Here is a 12,575-nt window from a genome sequence, read left to right as displayed (position 1 = left end):
AATATTTTTTCTACTTTGGAAATAATTAATTTTATGTATCCTTTAAAAGTCATCTTTAAAACTATCCTTTTCTGTGGAGTTGAAAATTTGCACATAAGAGTCTAATCTTTCTTTCCTTTAGTTTTGAAACAAATATTTTTAATCCTGTGTTTACAGTGGTCTGAAATAGCTGACTTACATTCCTAACATAAAGACAGAAATAAAGCTTTATGCCAAGAGCTGGCATTTTAAAAGGAAAACATGCCTGGGTATCAATCGCTTTGTGTTCAGGTTAGTGTTGGTCTTTAAGATAGATAGGAGGAAGGCAGACCAGCTCAGGTCCCAAGCTGGCAGGGCCCATGGGGCAGGCTTTTACACACCAGCAGCCCCTCCATCTGTGAGGGACACTAGCATTGGTGCCGAATGCTGGATGGTGGCCATTCAGCATGTCAAAGCCTGTGGACAGTGAGGTGAGGGAGTTGGAAGCTCCTCAGACCTGTGTCCGAGGCTTCTGCCCTGTGCTCAGCCCCTACCCTGGGCTCTTGAGTTTGGGCTGCTGTCTATGGGCTCAGGACAAGCAAACATGGCTGCTATTCTTTCCTGTACTTAATTCTACGTTCCTGTTTGGTTTAATTAAAATAGTGAGTAGATGATTCCTAGTTATTTCCAAAAACTATCCAAAACGTTTATGGTGATGTTGGTCTAGTTAACTCCAGCTCTCTGGAATCCAAATAGTCACCTGGCTAAAAGACAATTGCTGTAGTCAGGGGGGTATATTTGATAAATACATATGAAAATAAAAAAGCTAGTCCAAAGATAATTTTTCAGGCTGTGTCATAGGATTAAGATAAATTTACTTCAGTTTCCTGTAGTTTTCTGACCTGCCAGCAACAGTTAAGTAATGTTCATTAACTGTGACATGGGGTCACTGAGAAAGAACTTGACGTTTTCTCTGTATCATCAGTGGGGCGTTAGCAACATGAACTTCATTTCAGTTGTTAGCGTTCATGATCTGTGTGCAGTAGGTGAATACTCTGAATATCCAATTTTACAAAAATTCTATAAGGGGGTACAAAGATTCTTAATAAAACATGTTTCCTGGTTTGTTTTTTTAAAAAATATTTTGAACGTTGTCACCAGTTTAACTTCTTTAGATGAATCTGAGATGGGCCAGTCATCACCTATTCCATCATATTTTGGCAACAAATTTGCTTTTTCTACATATATTTTCTTAGTATTTCAGTAGAATTCTTAAACAATAATGGATATTTTAAATGTTTTTTTCAAGATTGTCCTCAAAATCCAAGTCGGTGGACAAATCAGATGAAGAACTCCAATTTCCCAAAGAGCTGGTGGAGGACTGGAGTGCTATGGAGGTGTGTGTGGACTGCAAAAAGTTCATTTCCGAAATCATCAGCTCAAGCCGCCATAGTTTGGTGTTGGCCAACAAGAGAGCCCGATTGAAGAGGAAGACGCAGTCCTTCTACGTGTCCTCAGCAGGCCCGTCAGAGTACTGCCCCTCAGAGAGGACCATCAGTGAGGTCTGAGCCCTGTGCCTTCCTGTGCGGAGTCGCATTCCTGTGCGGACACTGAGCGGGCTGTCACTGTCTCCTCACCGTGGTTAACTGGCTCGGGTTTGCATGAGAATCAGGGTTTTGCTGTGTCGCATTGTTCCACAGACTAAATGCTATGTTCATGTCAATTGATCACATGACCAATCGCCAGTTGCTCATCTGCATTAAGAGGACAGTAGTTTGAAACGTTTGTGTGATTATAGATTTAGAGGCCAGAAACCTTTCCTCTTAGTTCTCTATTGTGCCTGAAATAATGTTCTGACTAAGGCAGAAAGGTTCTCGTGTGAGGAATCAGTCTAGCACAGGCCTAGAGGGCAGCACGGTCTAAGCAGTAAGTCATATTGGCATTTCCACTGACAGTGTTCCTACCTGATGCACACAGACCCTTGGAGGCCTCACAGCACAGAACCTGCAAAGGTTTGCCTATGCCTCAAACTGGTTTTAAGTTATTGTTGCTCTGAGACACTTGGGAGGGGCTCTCCACTGCCTCCCAGGACAAAGCATCTGAGCTGTAGGCCCAGGGTGGGTCCCTGTGTCCCTGGGCAGCAAGGCAGTGTCTCCTGAGCAACTGCTAGGCTGTCCTTATCTTGAATGTATTACAGTTACTAGTAGTTCTGTGTTGGTTTTGTGGCATCATGGGACAAAGGCAGAGTAAAAGTTTGTCCAGAAGCTCAGTACTTTCGCCAGAAGAAGGGCTGTGAGCACCACAGGGAGCGAGCTGGAGCACGCACCTTTCCAGCCACAGTTTTCATAACTTTATAGTCTCACCATCATGACTAAATTAAGCCACAATTTGGTACATAAGGTCTCAAACTGAAATTTATTTTTATAAATGAATTTTAAAGAAAAACCATGGTCTAGTCTTTTAAAACTACTAGAAAATTAACCTGCCGATAAGCTTTTTGGATGCTTTTTGCACACGTTTTCCTTGTAAGCGACTTGAGTGGGTGGGGTGGGCTTTGATGAAGCCAAGCTGGAGGCAGCACCATACACCTGTCATTTCTCAGCTGTGTGGTCCGTTCCCTGGCGCATCTCTATTGTTCTGGTTGGCTTGGTGGTGATCAGCCAGTCACATTCACAAGCCTAGTAAATGCACCAGGCCGCTTTCTGGGACACATCTGCAGTCAGCACTGGAGACAGTACTGCTCACCAAAAGGCATGGCAGTCATTCCACACCCCCTCAACATTTCTATAGGGAATTAACAGTAATACCTCAGAACTGCTCTGGTAGTGGTTTTTCATGGTTGAAATTTATAAATTAGTAAATTGCTTAAAATTACTTAACACTTACAAAATAAACTTTACCAACTGACTAAAGTAATTAATGCATGTTAACACTTTGTATTTGCATGTAAAAGTGGGCCACCAGAAAACCCTTATTATGGAAATATTTAGACTGTTTTAAAGAGGCTCAGGTAAGAGCTTCAAATGTTACATTGAGTGAATCTTGTTTGTACAGTTTTCCAAGGTACCGTTTCGCCTCTAGACCATCCCCAGGACAGGTACAAGGAAGACAGTGAGGGGCGGGGGCTGGTGTTTGTGTCCATGGAAAAAACAGACCCAGGAGAGTGTGCTTTTTAAAATAATGACTAGTTTATAGGTGTTTCTAAAACACAAAAAGCTAACCCCTCCCCCCAAATGAGAATCCCATTCACATGTCAAAATCTAGCCCATGTGGTCCTTGACTTCACTGTTCCAGGTTTGTGACACTGTTCAGCTATTGGGACATCGTGAGTGGCAGGTTTCCATGGGACAGTTTGCAGAAAGGGTAGAAAAGGGCACATGGCACAGCTAAGATTGTAGAAATCAGATCCGCATCCCTTTCTGGTGCCAAACAAAATCCTCCCGCATCCATGGTGTGTGTCCGCCACCTCAACCAAACTGGGTAATTCCAGAGGGTCATCCACTGCTGGCCTGTGGGGCATGCTTTCACAGTCCTTGCCTTGCCCGCGCGCCCCCCCCCCCCCCCCACGGTGGCGCGCCCTCCCTCCCTCATTCCTGGATCCCAGGCTGCTCTTGGTGCTGCTTCGGGCACTTACTTCTGGTCTGACGACAGCGTTGCTGGCTGGCCTTGGGTGGAATCTGATGTGTGTCTGTGCGCCGGCCCTCATTCTCGCCCTCTCCCTCCAGGCTGAGAACACTTTCACTTCTCACAGTTTAACTTTCTGTCAGTGTCAGGAAAGATAGCAAAGCTTGTAAATACTGTAATATATTTATTGGTATTTGGAGGGCATTCATTCAGTGGAAAATAAGAATTAACTCTCCCAACACAAGTAAAAGTTAACTACATCAACTTAATAGTCTAGATTTCAAGTCTTAAGCCTTTCAAATTAAACCAGAAAGTTGTCATGTAGGAGTTTTTAAAATGATCTTACATTTGATGAGATCCCATGATCTCATAAACTCATATCATGTGGTCAGCACCGTGAACTCATGCCATGAATTTTTTAAGACTCTTATTTTTCTAACTGTATTAATAAATGTCAGACTGGATTTTAGGAAATCACATAGGAAAGTTTTAAATTATGTTGCTATTTGCTAGAGCAAAACAGCAGACAATTTTGTACATGCAGAACTGTTGAAGGGCCATGGAGAAATGTGTACACGTTGACCTGGCTTCTTGCGTGTATAAAGTCCAGACACTGCTGGCATTCAGCGTAACATGATGCTACCAAACATTTTCCATTAAAGTCTTTTAAAATTTATTGAGAAGAAAATAAATGACTTTCCATCATATGTTCCGTGTGGAGTTCCTATTATAAAATGGTGTTATCTTTTGGTGACTAGCTGTTTGAAACCACCTAGGATGGAAACACAAGATACATTTGTGTGACATCAGCAGTTGACGATCAGCTTGAGAAATACAACCTGCAAGGACCATACTGGAAAAATAAATGAAAATGAACTGTCCCTGTAACTCTGCTGTGTCACCAAGCAGCCTGCCTGTCACCTTGCAGGGTAGGAAACTAAAATCTACAGATAATTTGTCTCCACAGTTATACTATGTTGAGAAAGATAAAGCTTTTATTTTTCCTAAATAGAATTCCTTATGGTATGTGTTCTTAAAATGTCCCATGAAACAAGTTTCTTGTTGTAGCTCTTAAAGGCTTGAGTTTAAACCCAGAATGAGTTTATGAAGGTCCTGTCTTTATGTTAACTAGAGAGCATCCTTGGCCCTTTACGTGTCTTAAACCTTAGGTGATACTGAATGTGGTATTAATCCATTATTTATTTGCCATATGTATTTTAAGCTCTTCTTGCATTAAGTACCTGTGACAGGTGTATGACAAGACCTCAGCTCGTAATCCACATGCTCACTGACTGAGTCCAGGGCACAGTCCTTGCCTTGTTAACAGCTCCTAGGTTCTGCAGACATCGGAACCAGGAAGGGAAGCTCTGGGCCTCCCTTATTCAACTGCGTCTTTCTTTCTCCTTTCCCGCCCCTGGTGAGGAGAAGTTGTACAGTTGCAAATCATTAGTCTAGAACTCCATAAGGAGTACTGTTGTGGGTAAGGGCTGGATTACAAACTGATGTGTCAGGGCCCACAGTTCTGCTCTCTGCAGTGTGTGCATACATACATACACACAGCCATCAGAATGCGCCTTTTCCCCTCATGCTGGCCTCAGGCTCACATCTAGAAATGTCTCCTTTGGCTCATCAAAAAAAAAAAAAAAAAATTGAAGAGCCAAGAACCTACTTAATATAAAGCTTTGCTTACACCAGTTAAATGCTCAGGTGCAGTTACCTGGCAGATTGAATTCACAGTGCTGTCCCACCTTGTTCCACTAAACTGTGCATGGTGTGTATATTGATGTATTTTAGAATAGATATCACTATGTGGAACATTCTCCAGCTGTTTTTGCTGTGGGGTTTTGATGCCAGTGGCACAACCTGCCTCTTACATGTGCACTATGAAGCAGAGGACGTGAAAGGGCTCCAGCACTGACAGGATATAGTACTTGTGAAGCAGGCTCCTGAAAGCTGGGGCATCAAGGTGGTCACTTGTGTCTCTGGGGCTTAGAAGCTGAGGGATCACCTGGATGTTCCCCTCACCTGGGGGCCTGACGGTGGTTCCTGTTTTGGGATGCTCTCAGAGCAGCTCTGATGCATCTATAAACTGAAGGAAGGAGGGAACTTCCTCTGCTAGGGAGTAGTCAGCACAGAGGGGCAGCCTCACTGGAAGGCGCCCTTCTGCATGTTCTTCTTGGCCTTGGTGTCCTGTCATTGCAGGAACTGTCAGTCAGTCCCTGGCCTACCTCTCCTGTTCCTTCCCCTGCGGTGACACAGCAGAAAAGGTCACATCCAAACTTTGCTGGGAGCGCAGTGTTTGGGAGAGTGGGAATGCCAAAGAGGATTTCTGGGAAGCTTACCTGAGTATCAAATTCCTCAGTAAATTGTAAAAGCTGTGGGAAATCACAGAGAAGGAAGGGGGAGCAGCACGATTCTGCAAAGGTGGACAGACCTCCTTAACAGTGTAGCTCCTGCAGAAGAGCCGAATGTGAAACAGAAAACAAAGTAGCTTCTAGTTTAAAGGGAAGAAACTTTGATCTTAGACACCCCAAAAGAGAAGATTTCAGCTGTCCACAAGAAAGGCAAGATGACTTGGATCTTCCTACCACAAGGTCATCTCAGGAGTCAGACCCATAGATTGTGAACTTGAACTGAGCACCGTGAACTTAATGGCTAGACATCCCCACTTCTGTGTGGCTCCCTGCAGCAGCCTGAGGTATTCTTCACAGTGCATCTGGTGGTGGACACAGCTTCATGGTAGAAACTGGGGCTCACTCTGCTCCACAATGGTAGCTATTGGGAGAGAGAGCTCTGTAGGACCTAAGGGCTTCCACCTTGATAATTGGGGGAAAAACAGGCATAAATTAGCGAAGTAGAGTCTGGTCTCAAATATGCAAACTGGCTCTGACTCAGTTGCTCCAGCTTAGCAGTGGAACAACCCTCAGTCCTCACACGTTGGGAAGGCCGCAGCAGTGCTTCCTGACTTCAGCGGTGAGGGTGCTGGATGAGGTGGTCTCCGGGTCACTTTAATCAGGAGAAACATGACGTGGGGTCAGAGTACCCATGCTGCAGACACTGAGCAGAGTCACTGAGAGCCCAAGTCATGGAACAGAAAGTGGGAGGGATCTCTGCAGTTCACACTCGCCCTTTCACCGAAGCCAAGTGTCATTAAACAGTACTTCTCTGTATTGACAAACCTGATTATGGCAAAGAGAGGTTCAGTTTTACTATTTGCTATAAAAAAATCTGACTTCATCTCCCAAAATTTAAAAAGACAGATGCATTGACATATATTAATAACAAGCAAAAAACAAACAACCCCCTTTTCACCTGCTGTTTTGTGCAGGCACCATCCAATTATTGCGGTTCATCTCCCAACCTGCTGGATGCAAAGGCATGGTCTGTTTTGATAGGTCTCGTCCTGCAGTGTGACATGTGCCCCGCTGCATGACGTGTCCCACTGCAGATGTGAAGGGAAGCGAGTGGCTGGGTAGGGTGGGGAGTGGGTACATGTTAACAGACTGTTTAATTGCATTAAATGGGAACAAATGTACACACAAATCTTGCTGTTCAGCTTAATTTAAAAAAACGGTTACCACACCCACGGGGCGAGGTAGGGGGGGTCTTAGTCTACACACCTCCCATTCTGGTAAGGGATCCCAGCCCAGAAGCTTATTTCTTTGGCCCGCTCAGCCCTGATTAAAAACATCCAGGGCCAGGCATATGCTCTTTCCCTGCGAAACTCCATCAGTGAGCAGGTGCAGTAGTGGATTGGAGCCCTCGTGTCATTGATGCCACTGTTTACCTCCTGCTTCTGCCTCACATGGCTGCACAGAATGTGCCCCCTCCCCTGGCACAGCTGCTTCCGGTAGTTTCTGGACTCCCGTGTCTGCAGTACCTGCTGCTGCTCCTCTTTCCTCCACTGCACGTAACATCTACTACACTCTTTCATGAAGACACGAATCTTTGTCAGATTTCTTCACTGCTATGTCCCTAGATTTGGAAAACTATCTTACATGCAACAGGTGCTCAATAAATGTTTCTGGAGTGAATGGATGAATGAGCAGGTTCAATGTGGAAATGAGAATAAGTCAACAATACAAAGATAGAACCATTAACATGTCTTCCAAACAACTGACATAGTTGTGTAGTCAGTGCTCTTTACCACGTAAGTGCCACGGACAGCCATGTTCTTCCTTTAAGGCAGGAGTACAACCCAAAGTCAGAAGTCACTGCAGGCCAAAGGTAGCTGATTAGAATTGGGAGGTTTGAGGCAGCAGCTTCAGCTGCTGGTTCCCTGGAGCCTGCAGAAACCCCTCTTATAAATGCCACTCACCACATGCTCCTCTCCAGGCTCCTGTCCACTCCAGAGCCCTGGTGGAGCCACCATGCACAGCCCGGCCTCTGGACCAGCTTTTTCCATTAACACATCGGTAGGCAGATATCAGAGACCCTGGAGATCTATAATTAAACTGCTGTGTGAATGCAAATCATGTGTGCATCAGCACTGAGTTCATACTCAGGACCTTTTTACTAATGCCCCTTTCAAAGGATGGTAGTTAATGGTTACTAATCATAACATTTTGATTAAAATGTATGTGCCATCTGGGCTGAAATAAAACATCCCAAACGACTTCAAATTTGTCGTATTAAAACAGTTTGGCCAAGAAAAGAAAATAAGGGAAGATAATGAAGACAAGCTTTATATTAGATAATACGTTTTTAAATGTTTTGCTGGTTTTTAGTAGCCAACAGTAGCCAGTAGTTGAGCATATTACTGATTTCACTCGCCCGATGCACAGCAAAACCACCCTGCCGACTCCAGGCTGTGAAGGAAAGTGCAGCATTTACTGCAGGACACCAGCCCAGAGAACGGGCAGCTTGTGACCAAACACCCAAACTCCCTGACAGCTTTCAGGTAAGCGTTTTTATTTTTTATATATATATTTTAAAATATTTATTTTATTTGACTGTGCCAGGTCTTAGTTGTAGGATGCAGGATCTTCAGTCGCAGCATGTGGGATCTAGCTTCCTGACCAGGGATCAAACCCAGGCCCCCTGCATTGGGAACATGGAGTCTTAGCCACTGGACCATCAGGGAAGCCCCCAGGGAAGTGTTTTTAAAGGCAAGGTAAGGGAGAGGGTCAGAGGTGCCTGATCACTTGTGGACGTTTGCCCTGACTAGTGGGTTGTGCAGTAACAGGGTGGTATTTCTAGAATCTACATCATCATCCATCTGGTTCCAACCACTCGAGGGGTCTGCCTGCTGATTGTCAGCATGCAGCTAACTTCTCCACTTAATGGGGGTTACTATTGGCAAATCATCTCAGGATAGGGCTCAGAATATTACCTATAGCCCTTGAGGAGGAACTAAAGGTCCCTGACTTTAATGACTAAACTATCATTGCTTTGACTCGCTTGACTGCTGCACTTGCTTCTCCATTTTTGCACTTCCCTGATTAAATTTGCTCTTTGGAAACTGGGCAAGGGCTAAGAGGCTAATGTTTTTACCAACGAGAGGTGGGGAACACAGGATGGTGGGGTCTGTCACCAGGAAGACCCCACAAGATCCTGCTTGGTTTCAAGCACTTTTCCACACCAGGTACTGTGTGAAGCACTCTCAGCCACAATCCTGATACTCGGCTCTGAAGCAGGTACTGTGTATGCACTTGTTGTCTATCCGAAAGATGGGAATGTAGCCAGGTGGGCATTTGCCCAAGGTCAAACCACTAGCCCAGCATCACATGTGAGGTCCAGCCCTGTGCTCATAGCCCTGCTTTCTCTCCACCTGCCTTCCCCACTGAGGGCTATGATTCTGAACCCAGTTCTCAAGTCACCACATACTCAGTGAGCACCAAGGGCTGTGCATGCAAAGTAAACATTTCATCTCTGCTTCTGATCAGAAAAATATGTACGTGAATAGTTTAGAAAAAATGGTCCAAAGTGATATAAACCTCTAGGAATTTATAGTAAGCTGCGAGCTGGTGTCAGTCAAGAACACCTTCCTGGAAACAGATTTCAAGGAGAGAGGGGACCCAACATCCCCCCAAGTGTGGTCTGATGACACCTGGATCAGAATTGTCTGGGCCAGTGCTTAGACCTTGGTTTTGATTCCTTCCAAAAGATAATGAGAGTAGGCATTGAGGAAACTGACCACAACATATTAAACACCACATACAACAAACCTACAGCTAACATCATTCTCAAGGGTAAAGAGCTAAGAGCATTCCCTCTAGGATCGGGAATAAGACAAAGATATCCACTGTTGTGACTTTGATTCAGCATGGTGTTGGAAGTGCTAACCATGGCAATCAGAGAAGAAAAATAAAAAGAATCCAAACTGGAAAAGAAGTAAAACTTACTGTTGGCAGATGACATCACACTACACAAAGAAAATCCTGAAGATGCTACCAGAAAACTGCTAGAGCTTATCAATGACTTCGGTAAAGTTGCAGCATACAAAATTAATATACAGAAATCTCTTGTATTCCTGTGCAATAACAGCAAAAGATCAGAAAGAGAAATTAAGGAAACAATCCCATCTACCATCTCATCAAGATAAATAAAATAGGAATAAACATATCTGAAGAGACAACAAACCTGTACTCTGAGACTTATAAAATGCTAATAAAAGAAATCAGAGATGATACAAACAGATGGAAAGATATATACCATGTTCTTGATTGGAAGAATCAATGTTGTCAAAATTACTGTATTACCCAATGCAATCCATACCAAATTACCAATGGCAGACTTCCCTGGTGGTCCCATGGTTAAGACTCCACTCTTCCAAAGCTGGGGTCACAAGGGATTAATCTATAAAATACACAAACAGCTCATGCAGCTCCATATCAAACAGAACAACCCAATCAAAAAATGGAAGATTTAAACAGACGTTTCTCCAAAAAAGGGATACAGATGGCCAAAAAACCCATAGGACACCAACATCACTTAACTATCAGAGAAATGCAAATCAAAACTATAATGTATCAGGTATCATTTCACATAGGTCAAAATAGCCACAATTTTCTTCCAGAGTTTTCTTTCACATACACAGGGATTTATTTTAAGGAATTGGCTGCCCTAATTTTGAAGGCAGCCAAGTCCAAAATCTGCAGAGTGGGTTAATTAAGATTCATTCAGCACCCTACTGGTTAGTTTAGGTATCTTGACTAAAATCCAGAGTTCTACAAAAGTTGATTCCGTTGTTTTGGTTTTGTTTTTTTGGCCAGCTTATTGTTTGTTTCAATGGGAGGATTGATTCTCAGAGCACCCACCTCTTCCATTTTCCATGATGTCACTATTTTTGAAAATTTTTAACCTTTAATTTTGAAATTAATGTAGACTTACTGGAAGCTGCATACCCTTCACCCACTTTTTCAGTAACGTCTCACATACTTGTAGCACAGCGCCACAACCAGGAATTTAACATGCGCAGTGCAGCACAGAGCGCTTTTTTTGTTTGTTTGTTTTTTTCATTTTTTATTTTTCAGTGGGTTTTGTCATACATTGATATGAATCAGCCATAGAGTTACACGAATTCCCCATCCCGGTCTCCCATCCCACCTCCCTCTCCACCCGATTCCTCTGGATCTTCCCAACCCAACAGGCCCGAGCACTTGACTCATGCCTCCCACCTGGGCTGGTGGTCTGTTTCACCACAGATAATATACATGCTGTTCTTTCGAAACATCCCACCCTCCCCTTCTCCCACAGAGTTCAAAAGTCTGTTCTGTACTTCTGCGTCTCTTCTTCTGCCCTGCATATAGGGCCATCGTTACCATCTTTCTAAATTCCGTATATATGTGTTAGTATACTGTAATGTTCTTTATCTTTCTGGCTCACCTCACTCTGTATAATGGGCTCCAGTTTCATCCATCTCATTAGAACTGATTCAAATGAATTCTTTTTAACGGCTGAGTAATACTCCATGGTGTATATGTACCACAGCTTCCTTATCCATTCATCTGCTGATGGGCATCTAGGTTGCTTCCATGTCCTGGCTATTATAAACAGTGCTGCGATGAACATTGGGGTGCACGTGTCTCTTTCAGATCTGGATTCCTCAGTGTGTATGCCCAGAAGTGGTATTGCTGGGTCATATGGTAGTTCTATTTCCAGTTTTTTAAGAAATCTCCACACTGTTTTCCATAGTGGCTGTACTAGTTTGCATTCCCACCAACAGTGTAAGAGGGTTCCCTTTTCTCCACACCCTCTCCAGCATTTATTGCTTGTAGACTTTTGGATAGCAGCCATCCTGACTGGCGTGTAATGGTACCTCATTGTGGTTTTGATTTGCATTTCTGTGATAATGAGTGATGTTGAGCATCTTTTCATGTGTTTGTTAGCCATCTGTATGTCTTCTTTGGAGAAATGTCTGTTTAGTTCTTTGGCCCATTTTTTGATTGGGTCATTTATTTTTCTGGAATTGAGCTTCAGGAGTTGCTTGTATATTTTTGAGATTAATCCTTTGTCTGTTTCCTCATTTGCTATTATTTTCTCCCAATCTGAGGGCTGTCTTTTCACCTTACTTATAGTTTCCTTTGTTGTGCAAAAGCTTTTAATTTTCATTAGGTCCCATTTGTTTATTTTTGCTTTTATTTCCAATATTCTGGGAGGTGGGTCATAGAAGATCTTGGCACAGAGCGCTTTTAAAAGATCACTTCAACAAGGCTTGGCTGTATGAAATTTCACATCAGGGACAAAGAGACCCTAAAAGCTTTCAGAGAGAAAAAAATAAAGCCATATACAGAGGCTCAGGAAGTGAAGTGGAAAACAATGAAGCAGTGCCTTCAAAATTCTGAGACCAAGTATTTTTATCTACATTTATATGTCCAACCAACCTTTGAGTGAAGAGTGGGAAGAGAAAGGACATTTTCAGATGTGCCAAGTCCTGGAAGCTGCTGTGGCATGTCCTTCCCCATTTTATGGTCAAAGAGAGAGGAGGCAGAGAGGCCAGTAGACAGGGCTCCAGGAGGGGAGAAAGGCGAACAGCCATTCGGCTGCTAGTC

The 12,575-nt window shown here is 43.6% G+C and overlaps 2 protein-coding genes across 5 annotated transcripts in view; one reads left to right on the top strand and one right to left on the bottom strand.

Moving 5' to 3' along the window:
• The window catches only part of SPIRE1 (spire type actin nucleation factor 1), a 146,614-nt gene extending 142,690 nt beyond the window's left edge, over positions 1 to 3,924 (top strand). For both annotated transcript variants that reach the window (XM_065932610.1, XM_065932612.1), the window contains one exon: positions 1,268 to 3,924. In XM_065932610.1, coding sequence (XP_065788682.1) covers positions 1,268 to 1,526 — 259 coding nt within the window. In that variant the 3' untranslated portion in view covers positions 1,527 to 3,924. The remainder of the gene's footprint in view (positions 1 to 1,267) is intronic.
• PRELID3A (PRELI domain containing 3A) overlaps positions 1 to 12,575 on the bottom strand; it is a 62,970-nt gene that overhangs the window by 10,626 nt on the left and 39,769 nt on the right. The gene's annotated exons all lie outside the window — the stretch shown is intronic.

This window comes from Muntiacus reevesi, chromosome 4 (assembly GCF_963930625.1).
Source record: "Muntiacus reevesi chromosome 4, mMunRee1.1, whole genome shotgun sequence".
Lineage (NCBI taxonomy): Eukaryota > Metazoa > Chordata > Mammalia > Artiodactyla > Cervidae > Muntiacus > Muntiacus reevesi.
This window is presented reverse-complemented; position numbering and strand designations above follow the sequence as displayed.